General features: G+C 37.9%; 2 protein-coding genes and 2 pseudogenes across 4 annotated transcripts in view; 2 read left to right on the forward strand and 2 right to left on the reverse strand.

The window, feature by feature from the left end:
* The window catches only part of LOC114251659 (nuclear pore complex protein Nup160), a 47,023-nt gene that overhangs the window by 16,676 nt on the left and 6,591 nt on the right, over nt 1-23,756 (forward strand). Inside the window, exons 25-27 of one of the 3 annotated variants that reach the window (XM_028186000.2) lie at nt 4,753-4,886; nt 5,133-5,330; nt 6,071-6,339. The exons of the other annotated variants lie outside the window; for them this stretch is intronic. Of the exons in view, the coding sequence (XP_028041801.2) occupies nt 4,753-4,886; nt 5,133-5,330; nt 6,071-6,151 (413 nt within the window). The 3' untranslated portion in view covers nt 6,152-6,339. Of the gene's footprint in view, nt 1-4,752; nt 4,887-5,132; nt 5,331-6,070; nt 6,340-23,756 lie in introns of those variants that run through there. 3 annotated transcript variants of the gene reach the window in all.
* On the forward strand, nt 7,145-11,655 carry LOC149502018 (uncharacterized; annotated as a pseudogene).
* Nucleotides 11,855-16,719, reverse strand: LOC114251660 (peroxisomal membrane protein PMP34). The gene is made up of 3 exons (XM_028186001.2): nt 16,407-16,719; nt 16,266-16,326; nt 11,855-14,747 (listed from the first exon to the last, which is right to left on the reverse strand). The coding sequence occupies exons 1-3, from the start codon at nt 16,458-16,460 to the stop codon at nt 14,038-14,040; spliced, it is 825 nt and encodes a 274-aa protein (XP_028041802.2). The 5' UTR covers nt 16,461-16,719; the 3' UTR covers nt 11,855-14,037.
* On the reverse strand, nt 20,384-23,210 carry LOC149502019 (uncharacterized; annotated as a pseudogene).

A 23,756-nucleotide genomic window follows, 5' to 3' on the forward strand; every position in this document is an offset into this window, starting at 1 on the left:
AATAGAAACTATCTTAAATGAACGAGTTAGGATGAAAGGAGCACCTACTTACGCATATTATATAAAAAATACCTAAATACCTATAAGACAGAAAAAAAATACGACTCCATTTTTTTCTGCTACGACCAAGACTAAAAGGCTACTGATGGATGCATCGCACTAATTCTATGAGAATTATTTCAGCGTATTGCGATTGCCAACTTACTTAACAACAAAACTTACTAATGGTAGAGCATATTGTAAGGCTGACTCTCCATTATAATATTATTCCCGTTATATTGCACATGTTGTATATTTGAAGTCGTCGTGGCCTTAACGACAAGACGCCCGGTGCATTTGTATAGACTATCGAGAAATGCGAGCGACTGTGCCGGTGTTCGAATCCCGCATCGATACCAGTTTTTCTAATCAAAAAAGTACTTAAATATTCATGAATGACTTTCACGGTGAAGAAATCACATCGAGTAATAAAATCAAATCTACAAAAATTATAAATATAATTGTAGCTGGTGGTAAAGAGTCTTGTGAGCCCGCACGAATAGGTACCACCACCGCCCTGCCTATTTCTGTTGTGTAGCAGTAATACGTCTCGATTTGAAGGGTGCAGCCGTTATACTATACTATAAATGTTATGTCTTAAGGTGGGTGGCGGCAGTTATGCTGTTGATGTCTCAGTGTCTGTTCACACAGACCGGCTCGAAGAGCATCGGCCCGCTTTTTTCTTTTCAAATAGACCGGATCGTACACGTTTGGAATTGGCCGGAGAGAAGCCGCTATTATCACATAGTCATTATATATATAAAGTATACTTTCTATCATCCATCATATATATAAGTATAAGTTATACTTTCTTTACCGCATACTCCAGTAATGAACCCTCACTGTATTTAAATAATATCGCAGTCCTGATCGGAGACCAACGCTTATCCGCATATGTTCCACAAATATTATTTTTCATCTTTTTTTATTCCTATACGGGCACATTCTGCTTCAAAGGGGACACATTAGTAATCTTTCTGAATTTTTCTATAAAAAAAATTTCTACCATTCTCCCTATATTAAATGGATTTGACGAATCTTTTTTTATTTTAGCAAATTTTTCTATGATTCTTGCTAGAGAAAAGAAATCCGAAATTCCGGTTGTTGAAGTTTGTGGTTTTGTTTGTTCCTCCAATAGGTATCCCATAAATTGTTTATTTCCATCTTCATCACAATAAACAGCCTTCATCTGCGGGTTCATGGATATCCACACTTGTCGTTTCTCATGCCGTTTTTGTAATGTAGCCTTTACTTTCTGAAAGATTTCGGTCTGTACCATTTTATTATGTAATTTTACAGGTTGTAACTTATCTGGGATCGTAATGGCGCGGCCAATAAATCCGTGAAGTCGTCGTGGCCTAAGGGATAAGACTTCGGGTGCATTCGTGTTGAACGATGCACCGGTGTTCGAATCCCAGGCGGGTACCAATTTTTCTAATGAAATACGTACTTAGCAAATGTTCACGATTGACTTCCACGGTGAAGGAATAACATCGTGTAATAAAAATGAAACCTGCAAAATTATAATTTGCGTAATTACGGGTGGTAGGACCTCTTGTGAGTCCGCGCGGGTAGGACCACCGCCCTGCCTATTTCTGCCGTGAAGCAGTAATGCGTTCCGGTTTGAAAGGGGCAGCCGTTGTAACTATACTGAGACCTTAGAACTTATATCTCATAGTGGGTGGCGCATTTATGTCGTAGATGTCTATGGCCTCCAGTAACCACTTAACACCAGGTGGGCTGTGAGCTCGTCCACTCATCTAGCAATAAAAAAAAATATTATTTGTTTTCACATCTTCACTGGCTTTAACCCTGAACTCGAATTTTAATTTATCCATTTTTCCTGATAACTAGCTATAGGTGCATTTATTAATTTTATATTTATTTTCTGCGGATTGTTAACAAAGAAGTACGTCAATAGTCAATACGGTACGGTTGTTCACCGACGTTAGAATATCGAGGTTAATGTCGTCTAATTTTGTTAGAAAAATGTTTATCGGCTCTGATTCGGTCAGAAAGGTTAAGTCTTATCTATTTCAATTTAATATGCGTACTTTTAAATTTATGTCACATTTTTTGTGTATAATTATGTGTATCCTTATACCTATAATATTCTTCTTTAAAGAACAAGTAAAGAAATGATGTTGCCAATGTCCACGAAACTTTACGTCATTGTTTAAACTATTCAGCAGCTGCTATGGTGAACAGTAAAATAGTAAACACACAAAATTCCGTATCACGGATTAAAAACTGACATAATTCGAACTCCAAATATCTCACCTTTATTATACACACTTTTAAATATTGAAATATAAAAGACATAAAAACTGTTGAAGCAATAGCTTTAAATGTTGTTTCTTTTTATAGAGCAACTCAGTTTGCGCTATAGTTTTACTAGGTTAAATTTTATTTTGGCCGTGTGATGTCGGCCTCGAAAAAGAATAACACCTCCCCTTCTCCTCCCGTGGGTTTCGTAAGGGCGACTAAGGGAGAATGCTGCTGCCCAGAGAATGGGCAGCAGCGTTTTCCGAGTATCATAATAGTACACTGCGATTGCCAAGCGTGGCGATTATGACCCCCACCGTCGGATGAGGTCTACGCTCCGTCCAGCGCCAGCTCAAGTCCAAAGTTCTGGGTACTTTCAGCTCGAACTTCAAAACCGCTTCGATAGCCTGGGAGGCTCCGTGGACGATTACAATGACGGGTTTGTGAAAGCTGTCCATACGATCGGTTCCAAGTTTTTTGGAGCCCGTCGTACAAACAGAACCAAAAAGCTTTCAAACCCTACTCTCAAACTCATGGAAGGACGTCGCGGAATTATTTTGAAGTCTTCAGAAGATTCGTGTAAATATCGACATCTCAACAAACAGATCTCAAACACTCTTCAATTTGATCTACGCCGTTTTAATACTGAACATATAGAGGCTATAGAACGAAACAAAGGCTCCAAAGTGTTCGCGAGAGATCTGTCTCGGCATCAACATCAACGGCGAATTTCGATATTGTATTTATGGCCGAGACCTTGGAGGACTTCAGTACAATGCTCAAAGGCCTCAGTAGGGCTTCTATCAGAGTGCGTCTGAATATGAACATGGAAAAAACAAAAAAATATGTTGAATACTCATGTAGCGCCCACTCCAGTAAAGATCGGAAGCTCTACGCTCGAAGTTGTTGACGAGTATATTTACCTGGAACACACTGTCCAGCTAGGTAAGTCCAACCTCGAAAAAGAGGTCAGTCGTCGAATCCAGCCCGGATGAGCAGCGTTCGGAAAGCTACGCAAAATCTTCTCATCACAAATACCACAGTGTCTCAAGACGTGTGGAGAGTATTAAGCGGTAGGCAGCGGCTTGGCTCTGGCATTGCTGAAATCTATGTGCGACGGTAACCATTATGACATATGGCATACTGATACGTTGTCGCTCACAATGGGCCTTACGAGAATGCTCAAGGTCACCCAAAGAGCAACTGAGAGGGCTATGCTCGGAGTTTCCCTGCGAGATCAAGTCAGAAATGAGGAATCGCAGGAAAACCACGGTAACTTACATAGCCCAAAGGATTGCGACGTTGAATCGGCAGCGGGCAGGACACATTGCTCGTAGAACGGATGGCCGTTGGGGCCAGAAAGTTGAGTGGCGACCGCGTACCGGAAGACGTAGAGACACACAGAGACGGTTCTCCTTCCCGCTACTCTCTATACACTAGATGTAGATGGGCCGTGAGCATTTCCAGATACCTAATCAATAAAAATAGTTAAAACTACTGAACGGTCGGTTCGTTCGTTTGTCGTCTATTTCATGTACACATGAGAACGGTCAGTTCGTGTACGTCTATTAGGAAGGCATTGAAAATACTGACTTAAGGCATTGAAAATACTGACTAAGGCATTGAAAATACTGACTGCCGCTAGTCACGTCCGCCCTCGTTCAACTTCTTTCTGTTATTTATTTTTTAATTCTTGTGTAGTCTCTAGAGAGAGGGAGAGAGGGAGAGAGAGAGAGAGGGAGAGAGAGAGAGAGAGAGAGGGAGAGAGAGAGAGAGAGAGAGGGAGAGAGAGAGAGAGGGAGATAGTTCAAATCTGAGTGAATTACTATCACCTCACCATGCTTACGTCGCTCATGTTGTCATTAAATATATTTTACAATATTTAAAACTATACTCACGGTTTAATCTCGCTATACTATTTTAAATTTAAAGTGTCTGATGATGCAAACTCTGCGGTATTTGGAGTCACAGGCAACTAAAATCTTATTTCTTATTAAGAATTGAACATCGTGCTAATTATATCATCGTATTAACAAAGTAAAATCTTTATTTGAAGGTTTCTTCGTACACAGAAGGATATAATAGTACATTGATGTGTGGCAGTTGGCTTTATATACCCCATACCATTGTACAACCAAATATAGCACAGATGCAATTTAACTTAATTTTTCTATAGTAGGGTATAGAGCGATGTTGGACAAAAATTAGACGAAGCGAGGACAAATTTACAACTAATTTTGAAAGAGCATTAGTTTTAATTTAAAATTAAATTCAATGTTGTGAGTTCATACACATATAGTATTTGTAGAATTCCTCCTCCTTGCGTCGATAATCCTCAGTGCTGTGGGTACGTGGCCTCCTCTACTAGATTGAATTGTAGAAAGAACTATTTGTAGAATTAGAATGGAATAATAAATTATTAATATAAAAATAAATAAAAAATTACAGCCAGTGAAAACATAAACTTCGACCGTCTGTATACAACCTTGAAAGATGCAAACGCAGATACCTTGCTCACAGTAACTAAAAGAGCAATAAGTACAGGACAGTTTCTACCGCGGTGGTTTTTGCATAGGTATTTGGTAAGTAATATAATACGTTTTATAATTAGTTTAAAGTTCGATATTTTTTTAAATTTTAACTTCCAGAAATATGACGAAAACAGATATATTAATAATGTTATTTTTAAGTAAATTTTAATTCGTGCTTATTTTTTTCACTTTTGGCACAAAGTTTTATTGTTTTGATAGACAAAATAATTTAATAAACTAATAGATTTGTCGACGGACAAATAATAGTTGCATTTTAACAATAAGTATATTTGATAGGAGGTTGACGGAGCGGGCTGCGTGCGTGCGTTACTGAGCGGAGGGCGCGCGGGCGAGGCGGGGGCGGCGTGGTGCGCGCTGGCACGAGCCTCGCTGGCCACACTGCAGCCGCGCGGACCGCCCGCCATGGCGCATCTCTCGCTAGCTGATTTATTACTCGCAGAGCTCGCCGACCATCAACAACCATACGCCAAACAGGTTTCTACTCCACGTCCTTACAGATCCATCAGATCCAATAACCTTTGCATTAGACGCCTTCAGCTCTAACACTAGGAGCAAGCTTAGGGACCCCGGTAACCGTACTCGTCGAACTCTACAAAGAGGTCGACGTGCAACCTAACACATGCATCAGCCCGCTGAGTTTCTAGCCGGATCTTCTCAGCGGGTCGTGATTCCGATCCTGTAGTAGATTCATTCGCGAAGCAGTTCCTCTTGAGTTGTTAGGTCTCCTTCGGAGGCGCTCGGGCAGCTGTTAGCAAATCCCACTCCTCCTGCTTTTGCTCGCCCACCGGTCCTGGTGAAACTGGAAAGGCCTCCGGGCCACCAGTAATCCTTGAATCATAAAAAAAAAGTTTTCTACCCTTCTACGAAATTTATAAACGGGCAATATTATTTCACTAAATCGATTAACGAATTTACGGCTTATGATGTGAATTCGTATTATTTAACAGTGGAATGGCGATATTTCGATACCCACCTTTAGACATGAGTTTAAAGTCTCAAACGTATTGTAGAACAGCCGTACCACCCATGAAACTGGAACACATGACTGTTTCGCAACAGAAATAGGTAGGACGGTGCTACATTTTTGGGTATTTAAATTTATATTTTAATAATTGTACAATTCTAGGTCTAAATTGTGTTATGATTTGTTGGTTCATTAAGCCAATCTTTATTATTTTATATTACACAATAACTCATGCTTTTCTAATTAATAGGTACACGACGAGATAGATTCGCTGGTAAAGGAATATACTCAAGTTATTATTCGCACATCTGAAGATATGAAATTAGTATAAACCTATTAATGTATAAAATAAATGGATTTTGTATTTGTTAAAATAAAATAATTTTGCTGCAAAAAATTAATAATAATACCTGATTTAAATATATATAGTATAATTATACCATAATATTTCTTGAACGTCTTATATTTAATTTTCTTACATCTATGAAATTAAAATAAAAAAAGAATATTTTAAACAAAGTTTTATTAACGAGAATTCTGTGAACTGACCAAAACCATTCTTTATTCTTACACACTAACTACTTACTACTAATATTGAATCACAGTTTAATTAATGAAGAGTAGCTTTGAAATTAATTAGAAAACATACCAAATTACTAATTTTCCATATTGACAATGATGATTGAAATTGATTGAAAAATAAGTAAAGTGAAAATGAAAAATAAGTATTGAATGTAAGTAGTTAAACATAAATAAATAACGTTGACAAAATTAGTTCAAAAGAAAACAAGAGAATTTGATTTAAACTAACAATTAATTATAATAAGTGCAATAAAGTATAAAGGTAACATTTTGTCATGGAAATAAAAAAATTTGACAAGTTAATTTTTAACAATATGGTACTATAACTATTAACCTAACAATAAATGTAGATGTAATAATGACTAGATGTAGAGGATGTATAATTTTTTGTTTACTTTCACCTTCAAGTGTACCAGTTCACTGTTGCTTTTGAAGCAAGACTAACTAATGCCTCACCTATACGTGGTAAAGGTCATTCATGGACAACAAGTGGGTCAAAGATCAGTCAATCCGCTGCCTACAACTCTAGACTGATTTCCAACCTTATTCTAAAAAGATAATTCGTACTTCTAAGATATTAATTTTTTGGTGAAGAATTTGGCTATTGTATTGTTTCGCCCAAAAAAATCTTTATAATTGGTAGGAGCCATTTAGGAGGCAATATATCTGTGCTCTCTATCCGACATAAAATTTCAACCTATATCGTTATAGTTACAATATGTAGGAATAATTTGGTTTAATCATGGCCAGTGGCCACACCGACCTGACAGATGACAGGAGGCGCGTGAACTCTATAGTCTGTCTTATTACGATTAATTATAAAGAAAGAAAGACTTAAATTTTTCGTGAGTTGATGACTAAATTAAAAAAAAGAAAAAACAGAAAGACGTAAATTTTCTATGAGATTAAAAATAAAATTCAACAAATTCGGTTAATTCATTGTGCACCGCTATTCTACAAATTTTTGGGGGCCCGTCCGGGATCGAGATCAACATCAAAATCTGTGATCGGTGTACAAAAGTTGCGAACGAAAACTGGGCACGCTGGAAAAACAGATTATTCACATTCCAAATTTAATCTCAAGACGTTTACAAAGAATTCAATGAATAGTAAAATGCCTCGGAGGGTGATTATGGCAGACGAAGAATGCTTTGCTGAACCTGCTCCACAATTTCCTTCTGCGAATTAAAAAATCTATGGATGCATTTGACGATGCATACGGCGTGGATTAAGGTTTTCGAAGATATGGCTAATCCCATGCAATGGACGGACATTAAAAAACTGATCTACGCAAAAAGGCTTTTAAAGGGGACAGCAAAACTGTTCCTCAGATCTTTGACTGGCACGACTACATGGGAACACTTGATAACGGGATTAAAAGAATTTGGACTACATACAGCGCACCCATTCGCAAGACCATATCAAATAGGAAGATGAAACCAGGTGAAACATATCAACAATATTTTATGCAACTTAAAGAAGTCCCAGTACTCGGAAAGATTAAAGATAAGCCCTGATGGAATACATCATCGATGGTATTAGGGATATCATGACATGAAATGAATAAAACTATACTACTTATATGGGGCTTCCAACATCAAAGAATTTAGGAAAAAAACTTGTTTTATTTGCTGAAATAAAGAAGAAATTTCGAACGTCAAAAAGAACTTGTAATCAATCAACAACATTCAAACCTACAGCATCTGGATGGAAGAAAGCATTAACTAAGATGAGATGCTTCAACTGCAGCGACCTAGATTATGAATCTTTCTAGCTGCTCTAAAGGAATAAAGTGCTTCCGCTGTAATGACTTTGGACATAAGACAACTGACTATCCCAAAAATATAAAGAAGACTCTCGAAATAAAATGCAACAAGGAGAATGATCCCGGAGAATAACCCGTTATGATCAACAATGTAATGGTGAAATTACTGGTTGACGCTGGCTATGGTGTGAATTTAATGAATGAAACTACATTTACTAAAATACATGGCGACACTTGTAACTACCACCCTGATTTAGTACTGTGAACTACTCCCACATATACACTTACACACAACTACATACACCACACTTTTACATTTTATTCCGAAACAAATTTCAGTCGTGTCAATGCGCACCAGTCCACTACATTGGACACACGCACCGAAAACCGATTTGCTGTGACGTCAGGTCGATACCTCGTGGTCCGGAGATAATTGACTGGCTCCAACGTCATGGCGAAAATGTGCATAATACTTTATTAAAAGTACAATTAGTGAATATTTTAAAATCGAAAAAAAAAACCCTAAAATATATATTACCGACGAAATAGCTGCCGAATGTGGTCCTTGGGTTCTTCGACTTCCGCCGTATCATTGCCAGCACAATGCTATAGAACTAATATGGGTACGTCAAAGGACACGCCGCTTGAAACAATACCCATCCCCTTTTACGGCAAACAAGATGTTAGATTTATTAAAAAATGCATGTGCGGAAGTAACCGCCGAACACAGGGAAAAATTGTGAGAAGAACCCAAAACATTATAGCGTCGTTAACAGTGACGATTCATCAGATTTTGATTAAAATAAATAAATAAAGAATCAACATAATATAATTACATCTTGTAGTGAAATGTAATATTAGTTAAAAAAAATGTACAAAATTATCCGGCTTTGTAAAAAAATATGGGGCCTGTTATCGTTTTACGTTTATCGATCCCTATCAGTTACTCTGACTCTACTATGACCTTGTACCTTGTGTATGTAAGCGTCATATTTTTATTAATTAATGTAAAAAGACGCTCGTTTAAGTTTCCACGGGAGTTGTCATCGAGAAAATAAAGAAATGGAGATAGTATAAATTGTTACTTCTCTAACGTGTTCAATAAATAATTTTACTAAATTATAGCTAATGCGAAGACTGGCATAGAATGCATAATGAGGGTCGTATGATTAGATTGTTGTTGGAATGATGTCAGATCTATGTAAGATTTGGACAGTAACTTTATAAAGTAATAACTATTGCATAAACATTTCATTTTAGTTAATCTTACACCCTTAGCACCTACTTCATATATAACAATATCCATATCAATGGGGTGTCTAGATGGTGATTACGTCAGCAGTAGTTATTTCCTATTTTTTTACACATATTGGCAACCTACACGTTGTCTATGCTTGAAAACGAAACACATTTTCGGGGATTCCCATAAATAATGAATATGTTTAGGTAATCGCTTGGAACAGAGTAGGGGAATTATCGCGCGCTATTCACTTGTCTAAATTTCTTCCGTCAATCTGTTTCGTTTCGGTACGATTGGCAATTTGACATGTTGTAAGTAAAGGAAGATAATGTTTGTGTTACCGTTAATCTAATTTCGCCAAAGTTGAATTGTTTAAGATGTCGTTTTAAATAGACAAATCCAAGCTATACCAAAAATTGTTCGAAAGTTTTAAAAAATCTACATATATATTATATATTATATATATACAAATACAATATATATACAAATACAAATGTACAAAAGTTAGTTAACGAAGTGTGGCGTAATTATAAGGTATAAGCAAAGTCCGACAAAAAACTTGATATTATTGTCTCTAAGAGAATTGAGGAAGAATTGCAAGCAGCCTAAATAAACTAGCGTAAATCTAATCTACTACGTTTTTTTTCCAAGGTGAGTGATGAAAGCATTTTAAGTATAAGTACTGTAAATATTACAACTACACTAGAAATGTTAGAAATTGAAAATTTTTGCATTGTGTAGTTAATTTTAGAAAAGTCGTCGTGACCTAAAGGATAAAACGTCCGGTGATTCGTATCTGCGATGCAACGGTGTTCGAATCCCGCAGGCGGGTACCAATTTTTCTAATGAAATGCGTACTTGACAAATGTTCCCGATTGACTTCCACGGTGAAGGAATAACACCGTGTAATAAAAATCAAACCCGCAAAATTATAATTTGCGTAATTACTGTTTTTTTTTTATTGCCCTTGTAGGCAGACGAGCATACGGCCCACCTGATGGTGAGTGGTTACCGTCGCCCATGGACTTCAGCAATGCCAGGGGCAGATCCAAGCCGCTGCCTACAAAGGGTGGTAGGACCTCTTGTGAGTCCGCACGGTCTAATAAGCATGAAGTTAATAAACAAATCATTAAGTTGCGTGAAGAATTAAAAACAGCGAAACAGTCATTAAACAGGAAGATTCAAAACGCAGTTGCCCAGAAGAAACAGAGATGGTATGAAAAAGAAGTTATAAGATATTTGTGATGAAAATCCAGAAATAAAAAAAACTGTCCCTGAGGGATTCAGTGGGGCGTCCTAAAACGATCAACTTTTGCTATTGAAAACAATTGCAGATATTGCTTTATTTGGGAGTGTAGCAGATGATAGAAGACGAACGGAATCTATTCGCAGTGGAAAACCTCTTGATGAACTCACACACAAGAATTACGTAAAATAGGATTGGACATTAGTCGAAGTGGGACGTATCTTCGTTTGACTCCCAGAAAATCTAATTCTGCAGAGGGACGAAGAGGTATTGTATCGACAGTCCCTGTTAAGCTCAATCGGGCTCAGGCTGATCACCACAAAAGCGACTTAGATAGCAATTTCGCTGAAACAATCGTATCGTGAAACATACTTGGACCGATCAAGTATTTTTCATATCTCAAGATGATAAAGCTCGGGTCCCTGTTGGAGTAACTGCGGCAAATAAGCAAGCACCTATTCTAATGCACATAGAATATAGAATCAAATTGCCTGATCACGACTGGGTAATCGCTGAGCGGCATAAATTAATACCATCAGTTTATGCTGGTATCAAAATTACTTCCAGTATGCTAGGACAACCGCAAGCCGTCGGATATTCTGGATCAAAATACATCGCTATTCGAAGTGGAAAGCATAGTTCATCTACTACTAATACTCATGCCCAGAATTTCAAGACGCTTCTCGAACTTGAAGAGTTTCGAGCATTAGCTAAAACTGACCATGGATTGGCAAAACCAGTGGTAATTATGACGGTTTATAGAGGACCACATGAAAATCCGCGTTATCAAAAAGTTATAGGGTTTGCTATATAAATAACACTTTAAGCGATATGATCTCGATGCATTGTTTTTAGCTACCAATGCTCCCAGTAGAAGTGCGTATAACAGAATAGAGCGCAGAATGGCTCGTCTTAGCCGGGAAGTGGTTGGTTTGATATTATCTCATGACCATTATGGATCTCATGTGGATGAACGTGGCATTACGATTAATGAACATTTAGAAAGAGCCAATTTCAAGTTTGCAGAAAATGTGTTAGCTGAGGTCTGGAGTTCAATGGAAATTGATTGCTATCGTGTAACTGCAAAATATGTTGGGCCGGGCGAACAAGTTATTCCTGATTTTCCAGGTATCTTGAAAGCCAATATCTGCCTCAAATTGTAAAATGTAGAAATATAGTACGCTGTCGTCCCAGAAATGGCCTATTTAGATTACTAGACAACAGGTTTCTTACACCACCAGTAAAATTAAAACAAACAGTGATAACTTGGTTTTGGATGATGGAGGGCAACTTCTCAATCTGCCAGTCAATTTCGAACATGCAAACCGTGTGGTATTTATCATGCTTCTGTCAAGTCACTAAATTGTCACATCAAGAAAATCCATAAAAACACGTACACTGTTATGAAAGTTAGGCCTATAAGAGTGGCTGCTCGTCGTGCCAATGAACTGATGTGCATTATTCAAATTTTAGAGCACCAAGATGTTAAATGGCTCGATAAGAATAACGTAGATATCTCAAAATCGGATGAAAGTTTCTGCACACACAACATTGAGCAGCAAACATCCAATATCATCGAAAACTTAGAATAATGGATTTGGATGTCATGGACTGAAGACTGTGGATTGGAATTAATATGTATACCAAAACTTTAAAAGTTTTTTTGTTAGTAATATTACTTAAGATTATAACATTTGTGCCTTACTAGGGCGGTTCAATTAGTACCCACGTTTGAAGACAGGACGTTTTTGAGGGAAGTTGGTGTTGTCATAATGTACGGCCATCTATCAAACGACGCCAAAACAAATTTTAGATTAATCTTTAGGTTAGTTTGGATTTGGCAGCTATTCGAGTAAGAGATGTTTCGTGATTTTCGGTAAGATGGAAAAAGTGCAGTATTGTTCAGTAATTCGCTTTTTGTTTTTGGATGGGAAAAAATGCGAGGAGATAAAAGCAAAGTTGGATGCTGTTTACGGGGACATGTCGCCATCTATGACCAAAGTTAGATATTGATTAAATGAATTTAAACGTTTATGAACACTCGTTTTGGATGAGGAGAGACCAGGACGCCCGGCAGATGTGGTTAGCGAAGAAACCATTGAAAAAATCCACGACATGATTCTCGATGATCGACGAACTAAAGCGCGCGAAGTAGCTAAGGCAATAAGTGTGTCGACCGGAACAGCAATTTATATTTTATATGCTAAGTTGGCGATGAAAAAGTGGTCGACCCGATGGATGCCGCGAATGTTCACGGTGGACAACAACCCGATGCGGCTGTTAACTTCGCAGCATTGTTTGAAGCAATTCAAGGAAGATCTGAAGAACTTTTTGCGTCGAGTTTTCACCATTGACGCAGCCTAGATTCGTCATTACACACCAGAAACTACACAACAATGAAAACAATGGATTTCTCCCGGTGAATCTACTCCAAGGAAGGCGAATACGGTCCTATCGGCTGGAAAGGTCATGACAACGATTGTTTTGGGAGGCGAAGTGAGTCATGCACATGGATTTTTTAGGTGTTAAGTAGTTACTGGAGTCCATACACATCTACAACGTAAATGCGCCACCCACCTTGAGATATAAGTTCTAAGATCTCAGTATAGTTACAACGGCTGCTCCACCCTTCACACCGAAACGCATTACTGCTTCACGGCAGAAATGGGCAGGGTGGTGGTACCTACTCCCGTGGGCTCACAAAAGGTCCTGCCACCAGTAAAAAATTGCTGCCGTACCCCCTTATTCACCCGAACTGACTCCATGCAACTTCTTCTTGTTCCCTAACATGAAGAATTGTCTCGCGGGAAAAAAAATTATTCAAATCAGGAAGTCATCACTAAGATATAGGCGTATTTTGGAGAGTTCAGCGATTCGTATTTTTTGAGGTGTTAAAAAAATGGTGGAAACGTTGGGAGGAGGGTCTAAAGGGGGATTATGTTGAAAAAAATATAATAAATTTAAAAAAAAGTGTCTTCATTTCTAACACGTGTACTTATTGAACCGCCCTCATACTCTATGTTGAATTCCGAATAAAGTTTGTTTAAATGAATATGAAGTGCGTTAAAGTCCGCTATCCAAAGCCTATTTTCTTATTTCTAGAATTATAACTGCTGCTCATGAATCATTAAAAAAATTAGAATACATTCGTAGAAAAATTCATATACCAATCTTAACGTTATCATGGGAGACGGAGGGGGGGGGGGGGTCAGAGCTTTGCTTACATTTGCTGACAAGGGGAAAGGAGGGGTAAATAATTGTAATAAATCTGCTTATGTAATACGTAAACGGCCCCTTACTTGGATTATTATTTAAATGAGAAACTGCATGTTTTCTAATCTATAACTCTGAGAAACTTAATTTTTCTAGTCAGTGAGTATTTTCCTACTCAATTCTCATAATAACTAAAACTAAATTAGCAAGTTTTTCATAAACAACAAACATCAAAGCAGCAGTCATGACTGTTTGCAAAAGCTTGGCTTCCAGTCCACGGAACATTGAAATTGGTTTTGACTTAATATCTTTCACCAATGTTTTCAAATTAGTACCAGCACGAAGTCTAGATTGAATTACTTGCAAGGGGTAGGTTAGGATTGTGGCTACAGATTTTGCTGTAGCCCCAACTAAAAATGATGTGTATGTATGGAATGAGCCTTGGGACATAAATGTTCGTTTTAGAGATTCATACACCATAAACTGAATAGCTGGATTTGAAACCAGAAGTAGTGAAGGAACAGTGCCAGACCAAAGGCCTTTTGCGCCTTCCGTTCTTGCTAGTTCAAGGAGACCTTCAAATAAATTTTTGTAATTGTTTTTTTCCAACTTCATTCTTGTATTTACAACCCATAGCGGTGATGTTAAAATAACATTGATACTTCCAGCAATTAAACCAAAAAGTAGATCAGGCAATGCTGTTGTCGGCCGGGAAGATATATTTCGTAATGCATGGAATGAGTAAAAGTAAACAAAGTTGGATACTGAAATTGACTGTAAAACTGGTGATAAACCTCTGTAAAGAGATTGAATACCTTCTTCACTAGCTAGTTTTATTAATAATCCCAGTGTCGATCCTTGTAACTTCTTCGAATCCTCAACTGAAATAGTATGTTATGAAAATTATTATTAGTATTATTTAATCTTGACTAATATTAGTACCTAATTACAATAATTGACATGGTTGAAAATAATATTAGGCTGATTATTTAGACAGATTTCTTTCATACCTTTAAATAAGCATTATGTGTACATAATTAATAAGATTAACTCTACTGTGAATACTTAGTCTGGCCATAAATACTGTTACAATTAAAAAAAAACAAAATATTACATTTAAATTTGGAATCTGTCATTTTATATGATTGCTCATTGAGTTTTCTCATTTTGGCGCCAATAAATTGTACAATATTTTGCGATATTAAAATGGAGTGGGGTGATAAAGAGAACCGAATCGCTGTGATTGCATTACACAAAGCAGGTATGGAGCCAAATGCAATTTTTAAAACTCTCCATACGCTTGGTATTAGTAAAATGTTTGTGTACCGGGCTATTAATAGGTGCAATGAGACCTCCTCTGTTTGTGACAGAAAAAGATCTGGCCGTCCACGTAGTGTTCGTACGAAAAAGGTGGTCAAAGCAGTAAGGGAAAGAATTCGAAGAAATCCTATCCGAAAGCAAAAGATTTTATCTCGGGAGATGAAGATAGCACCTAGAACCATGTCGCGTATTTTAAAAGATGACTTAGGACTTACAGCCTATAAGAGACGTACTGGTCATTTCTTAACTGATAATTTAAAAGAGAATAGGGTGGTAAAACCGAAACAACTACTGAAGCGGTATGCAAAAGGAGGTCATAGAAACATTTTGTTTACGGATGAGAATTTTTTTACAATTGAGCAACATTTTAACAAACAAAATGACCGTATTTATGCTCAACGCTCTAAGGAAGCTTCCCAATTAGTCGACAGAGTGCAACGTGGGCACTATCCGACTTCAGTGATGGTTTGGTGGGGTATTAGCTATGAAGCAGTGACTAAGCCATACTTTTGTGAAAAAGGTATCAAAACATCGGCACAAGTGTATCAAGATACTATTCTTGAGAAGGTAGTGAAGCCCCTTAACAACACCATGTTTAATAATCAAGAATGGTCCTGCCAGCAAGACTCGGTGCCAGGTCATAAAGCTCGGTCTACGTAGTCTTGGTTGGAAACGAACGTTTCGGACTTCATCAGAGCTGAAGACTGGCCGTAGTCTAGTCCCGATCTTAATCGGCTGGATTATGAATTATGGTCAGTTTTAGAGAGTACGGCTTGCTCTAAACGCCATGATAATTTGGAGTCCCTAAAACAATCCGTACGATTGGCAGTGAAAAATTTTCCCATGGAAAGAGTGCGTGCTTTTATTGATAACTGGCCTCAACGTTTAAAGGACTGTATTGCAGCCAATGGAGACCACTTCGAATAAGCTTTTTATACTTTAAATTGTTTTATATTTATGTATTAAACTAACACACTGTAAAAGTAATAAATGTTATTTGCAATAGATTTTTTTTTATTTTTAATTGTAACAGTATTTATGGCCAGACTAAGTATATGTCACAAGTTTTATTTAAATACCTTGAATCCGTGACCTGAGTGTATCTAACGGATAAAATATTGTCATGCCCACGACGCTGCCCTGAAATATTTGATTAAAATGTTAAACAATAAGTATCTGTATTTAAAAATGTTAACAATACATTGTGTATAGGTACATACCGCAGCACCAGCTGTAGCGTGCACTAAAGTCTCATAACTTAATAATGATGTCATGTTTGTTACAATTAATGCGATAACTAAGTTCAAAAAACACTGCCCTCAATTATGTGTTTAATCTATGACTGCCCTTTCTCTACTGGTCTATTATTCTATTTAAACTACTGAACCACAAAATTTTTTTTAAGGCAGTTAATGGCCTGGTAACTAAGATCTTTAAGTCATGTCTTACTTTTAATTTATATTCTTATTTTTATGAAAAATGATAATATGGAGTGATATGAAATGAAATGAAATTAAGATGATTAATTTGAGACATTAACGCGTTGACTGCGTTATGCGGCTTAAAAAGTCCCATACGCGACTAGCCTCTGTCGCGGCAGTCATAGCCGTGTTCTTTCGCTCGAAACAGGAGGCGACTATGTCCAGATTTCTATAGGCATGAGTCATGTTAAAAACGGTCCTTTGTGAGGATTATAATGTCTCATACGCACTGCAAAGAAGTCCGATCTTGCTTGCGAAAAGACGTCAAACGCACTGGCTGGAAGTCTTACAAAAATGGTCCCGCAATCAACGTGTTAATCAACTGGGATGTAAAGCATTGAAATTAAAATAATCCTATATTAAAATTAAATATTATTGGATGGAATTTAAGAAAAGAAGACGCTTATGTTATTGTGCAAAGAATTTAAGCAATCCACAAAGAAGACAGCTCGTTTCTGCCCAAGTCGTTTCAAGTTTATGTATTAATTAGCCCCGTAGACCTAAAAAAGTTATTTAATTAAAATAACATATAATTAAATAATGCAAACTGTACATTTGATACTAACGTGCCAAGCGGGGATTGCAAATTGATGTGATTAAAAAGTACTTTAATGACTGTACTTAAAGTCAGCCATGTTTTTTCTCTTTTTTTTCTTCTGTTGAAGTTTACGTTAAGTGATCGCTTCTCGGCCTTTTGGCTAAGATCAAAGAGTGTTTACGTTAAGTGAACGTGCTTGTGTAATTTTGCCTGCATTGCGAAATTGGAGTTTTGGCGCCAACGTGAAAAAAACATGTCGCCTCATTGTATTATTTTCTTTAACTTGTGTATTTTCGAGTGGTTATAAAATATGTAATATAAATGGTGGATTATTATAAATTATTTGATGTTCGTGAACGTGCTTCTTCTACGATTTTTAGTAAAACTTGAAAATATTTAAATATTTACTGGTGGTAGGACCTCTTGTGAGTCCGCACGGGTAGGTACCACCGCCCCGCCTATTTCTGCCGTAAAGCAGTAATGCGTTTCGGTTTGAAGGGTGGGGCAGCCGTTGTGACTATACTGAGACCTTAGAACTATATCTCAAGGTGTGTGGCGCATTTACGTTGTAGATGTCTATGGGCTCCAGTAACCACTTAACACCAGGTGGGCTGTGAGCTCGTCCACACATCTAAGCAATAAAAAAAAATAAAAAAAACGTAATATGGGAAAACACAAAAGACGTACGACGCCAAAATCCTCATAACCGCCAGCCGCGCCGTTTTTACATAATTTAATTATTGATGAGTAATAAACAATATTGGTAATTAACCTTGCATTTTTGATTAGAAGCCGACATTGTCCCTGATGAACATAGGCTACTTTTTTTTAATTTTTTTTAATTTTTTTTTTTTGATTTCATGTGTGTTTTAATGTTTCCGAAGCGAAGCGAGGGCGGGTCGCTAGTTAATAATATAATAACCATCATTCCATGAAAAATTAGAAAAATATAGGAAATATCACTACATTATTGAAATAGGTACTAACGACTGGTTAAAATGAGATTTGGCTTGGTTTTTCCAGTTTCATAGAAACTCTGGTTCCCCTTTTCCCCAAACACTTAAATTCATTTCAAAATGAGCACAGTAAATCGCCCAGTAATGAATTTACTACCTTCTTTTAGTAGTAAGAAAATAATCACGTTCTTGATTACCTACTTGGGGCGTTATTTTTTTCAACGTTTTAGTTGATATCTTTTAAACCCCGCTATGCAGAATAAAAACATTAACGGTTCCACAATAGATTTTAAAAATCCTATACAATGATTCAATTTTGGTAGTAAGTTTTTTTTTGTTGCTTAGATGGGTGGACGAGCTCACAGCCCACCTGGTGTTAAGTGGTTACTGGAGCCCATAGACATCTACAACGTAAATGCGCCACCCACCTTGAGACATAAGTTCTAAGGTCTCAGGTATAGTTACAACGGCTGCACCACCCTTGAAACCGAAACGCATTACTGCTTCACGGCAGAAATAAGCAGGGTGGTGGTACCTACCCGCGCGGACTCTCAAGAGGTCCTGCCACCAGTAAATGTCTCTTGCACTTTTGCTGTGGTGGAAATGTCCATGGAATATGGGCCGTCTCCTTTAAGATTTTCTAAACGCTCTAGCTCGTTAGTGAAAGCAAGTTCTTTTAAAAACATATAAAAAAAGGGTTTTTTTCCATTTGTTATCATTCTAAAGTAAAGGCTTCATTAGATACGATTAATTTTAATATAAAACTGTAATAACTAGGAACAAATCACGCACGGTCATGCGCCCCCAATAGGATTCCCTGTGCTATGGCTACTAGACTGACAAACCTACATTTATATGTTTATATATATATATACATATATATGTGATAATCATCCAGACAAAGAGTAAAAAAATCTGTTCATCACAAAGAGTTTGCCAAATGCGGTAATTAAACCCACGACCTTCAGCGCAACAGCCAGGAGCACTAACTATTGCAACACCGAGTCCGTCAGAGCGTTCCATACTGTAGTGCTCTGTAGCATTGTTATCACCATCCCCATCACTGCTTAACAAAGACGTACAATGATAGTGAACAAATACCTACACAAAAAATATCACAAGCTTACTTTAATAACTCATAAAATTTTGTACCTTTAATAAGCATTCTTTCATAAAACTTACTAACAAATCAAATTGTTATTGGATTCTTTTCATTTTTACAAAATTCAACAAATGTGCTCTTAGTGCGAGTTTGGTAAAATAAATCAAATAATCTAACAACTGCGGAAATCGAGTTTACGTTCTACACGGTGAAAAATGAAGAAGTGTGAGTGGACTTCAGCACCGTGCCGCCTTCATACTAGGACGCCTCTACCCGATGATATGCAGGCGAAGTAAAATGTCCCTTAGAAATAAGGTGACACTCTACAACACTTGCATACGCCCCGTCATGACCTATGCAAGTGTAATGTTCGCTCACGCGGCCCGCACTTACTTAAAATCATTCCAAGTAATTCAATCCCGTTTTTGCAGGATAGCCGTCGGAGCCCCGTGGTTCGTCAGGAACTTCGACCTCCATGACGACCTGGACTTAAAGTCCATCAGTAAGTATCTACAGTCGGTGTCGATGCGCCACTTCGATAAAGCGGTATGATACGAGAACCCTCTCATCGTGGCCGCCGGTAACTACATTCCCGATCTTGCGGACAGAATGGAAAACAGTCGACGTCGCCCCAAACACGTCATTTCGGATCCTCCCGATCCACTAAACGGTGCTTTAGGTACCTAAAATCGTCATCGTTCTCGTCGAACCCGTCACTTGCGACAAAGGGCTCGACGAGTAAATTAACCCTCAGACACAGCCCACTGAGTTTCTCGCCGGATCTTCTCAGTGGGTCGCGTTTCTGATCCGGTGGTAGATTTTGCAAAGCACGGCTCTAACTAGGGTTCGTGTTAGCAACGTCATCAGGTTTGAGCCCCGTGAGCTCACCTACTAGTTAAAGCGACGCTGATATAGCCTCTCAAGGCTATCAGCTTAGGTAGGAAAAAAAAAGTGTTGATGATCTTCATTAGGTGGCCCAAAAATATACTAAAATTATTACAAGCTTTCATCATTATTTATAAATGTGTAAAGAAGTAAAATTATTATAATTTAACTCACATATTATAAATATTTAAATAAAGGACCTACTACTAATAAATGAATAAAAATAATTATTATTTAGGTAAAGCTACTTATAAATAGTAAATCTGCATTACTTCACCGCCAGTTGGCAGCGTTCCCAGAAGGCTGGCAGCATTTCCACGCTGGATAGCAATGCTAATTCTTTGTGCAAAATACGTACCGGCCTTCTGGTCTCCCGAGGCCTCAAATAGTTTTTTTAAGGTCCTTAAAAAAGCTTTTAGCAGATGGGCCCCAGGGGCCCAAAGTTTCTAGCCCAAACGGAACAAAAATGAAATCTTTAGAGAGATTTTCATATTTCCGCCGTTTGAGGCCTTCAGTCGTTGAAGCAGCGCTGCCAGCGTTAGAATTAGTCCCAGGAAGATGTGTCGGTGCCATGGTATCTACACAAGTCGCATCCCAAACGAGCGAGCGACCCATCTTCCAGGGAATAATCGACATACCGTCTGGTCTCTTACCATCGCCTCGCACTAAACCATTCAGTTCTAGAATGGCTGGCACGCCGGCGCTGACAAGGGCCTGACGGACGATGCTGGCGTGGCGGTATATTCTGCCAGCGTTTTTCACGCATGAGAGCCCGTGGTAACCAAAGCGGTCGACAATGTTGCCACACTGGCAGTGATGCTGAACACAGCAAGGTGCCCCCAGGCGAAGACAAGTTGCTAAACGAAAGCTATTGTCGGACATTAGAGTGCCGGTGTGAAGTGATGGATGGGCCTGCAATCATAGCCCCGATTCCCATTCTGCAACTGCGAGGAGGCGCGCACGCTCTGTTGAATCTCTACATGAGTCAAGTAGATTTTTACGTATTAATTCACAGAGCGGCTTATCCCACAATCGCTGAGAAGTCGGGACCGTGGGCAGATCAGTATTAGGGCAGGCTAGTAACCACTCATTTCTTGCTTCAGTCATATAAGTGATTTTTGGATCCATTAAAGGCGAAGACAAAATTTTAGAAACGAGTTCGTAACTACTGTGGACTGAACCAAGAAATGCTGGTAATGCTACACATGAAATTTTGCGGATGCCTACGCCCCCAAGCTTTATCGGGAGAGAAGCTAGGGACCATATTCGCTCGTCCATTTCTACGTTCAAAACCGCGACGAGTGTATCTATCACTATGTTGTCCAAATCCTGTAAAAGAGTTTTCTGTGTCCAGATTGGACAACACCGGAGGTAGTAGGTAAATTTGGGAACGAAAAGACAGTATCTAATGATGTTGTAAGCCATATGGGTATTAATTTTGAGTAGACGGCCCGAACATGCATTAAAATTTAGGATTTTCTCTTTAACGAAGTCCTGCATGGACTCCTCAAAGACTGGGGCACCCAAGAAACGAAGTGATGACTTATCTACAATTTGAATGCCAGGAATAAGGTTCTTAATTTTCTCTAAATTTGGTAACGAAATTTTATCATTTGAAACAAACATTTCACATTTATTTAAATTAATTTGGAGATCAATTTCATGAAATTTTTCTTTTAAAAATAAAAAAATCATCTAAAACAGTCTCCACATCGCCTCCAAAGGTGCCATCATCGAGATACCGCATGTTTTATTTTGATTTCAAATTGGTTATAATTGGGTGGATTGCTAAACTAAAAATGGCCGGCCCTAAAGGATCACTTTGCTGACAGCCTACTTGAGAAAATATTAGGTTATTCTTGTATACTAATTTTGAATTTTGACTGTAGCATTGCCAAAGGTATGGATAACAATCAGGAATTTTGTTTTTTATTTGTGTTAGCAAGGTAGCCCTATCTACTGAATTGAAGGCATTTTTGATGTCGACTTTGAGAACCACATCCCCTCCCTGCTCATGGAGAAAAATCCTTAAGGCGTGGACAGCAGCCTCACAGGCGCCTCGCGAACCAAAACCTAATTGCACTGGTTGGAAGTATTGTTTTAATTTTTCCATGTTTTTCTTGCAACAGATTTTGGCTGCCAGACGGCGATATACCGTGCCCACGGCAATTGGTCTTACTCCCCCATCTTTCTTATTTAGAGCACATAAATTTGCACCATAGAGAATGTCAATGATTTTATCATTGACTTTGCCCGAAAGCATAAAATTAATTAAATCTTTTAAGCCTTTTAAAAGCGACTGGCCGACGGCGCCACAGCTGCCACTAGTAAGCCCGCCAGCAGAACCACTCTGAAAAGATGCAGGAGCATTAGCAACATCCTCTATGGTCGCCTCTATGGCTTGTTCAGAGCTGGGAGGGTCAGGAAAAAATATGTTTGACGACGGATCTGGGTATTTACTTTCGAGAGCTTGCAAAGTATCGGAGGTATCAGGTGCTATTACATCTGTTGAAAACAAAAGTTTTGCAGCACCCCTTATATCACCATCACCGAGTCTAGTTTCAACTTTTCCAATAAATGTGGTCTCAGAGTGGGATTTTTTGGTTGACAAAATGAATGAATCACTATTGGAATCATTGCTAGAGATATATGTGTTATTACTAAAATTATTTTTGATTGTTAGTGTTAAAGTCGTTGTAATATTTTTGTAAGGCCTAATGTGTAAAATTCTGTATGGAAAAAGAAGGAGACGCTCCCAGGCCGAAACAGAATTCTGTACTATAACGTTTTTGATCAAATTTGATAACGATTGTGATGCTGCAATCCTTGCACCACGGGGAATTCGTTTAAGAACTGGAACGTTCTTTTTTAATTCTAATTTTTTTTCCCAAAAATGTTTATCTGATTGTGACGGAGAAGTTATAGGGTGTGAAGGAGGAATTATGGTATGATTTGAGGAAGGGTTACAGAAACGAGATATTAAGTGATCATTTGTTGGGTGTTTTCGACTGATATGTATTTTGAGACCACGATTTCCTTTAAAAAGCCTCACTTGGGGACATTTTGGACATTGCAAAAAATTATCCTGAGATGCAGAAGCACCCGCAAACCCTGTCGAAGAAGAGCAGCCGTCTAACTGAGGCCACCTATCCATACAAAACTTTTTACAATAAACATACTACACATTTAAAATAGATAAAAAAGTAAACTTATACAAATAGTATATATAGTATGTTATATTTATAGTATAGTAGCTATATCTAGAATGTATATAAATAGTTAGCTCAACAAACGTTAGTCCGCCCTCTTCATTATTATTACACTGTTCAATTTTCTATATCTATCTATCTATATCTATATACATAGTCTGGCCATAAATACTGTTACAATTAAAAATAAACAAAATATTACATTTAAATTTGGAATCTGTCATTTTATATGATTGCTCATTGAGTTTTCTCATTTTGGCGCCAATAAGTAAATTGTACAATATTTTGCAATATTAAAATGGAGTGGGGTGATAAAGAGAACCGAATCGCTGTGATTGCATTACATAAAGTAGGTATGGAGCCAAATGCAATTTTTAAAACTCTCCATACGCTTGGTAT

Source organism: Bombyx mandarina, chromosome 11 (genome assembly GCF_030267445.1).
Source record: "Bombyx mandarina strain Sakado chromosome 11, ASM3026744v2".
Lineage (NCBI taxonomy): Eukaryota > Metazoa > Arthropoda > Insecta > Lepidoptera > Bombycidae > Bombyx > Bombyx mandarina.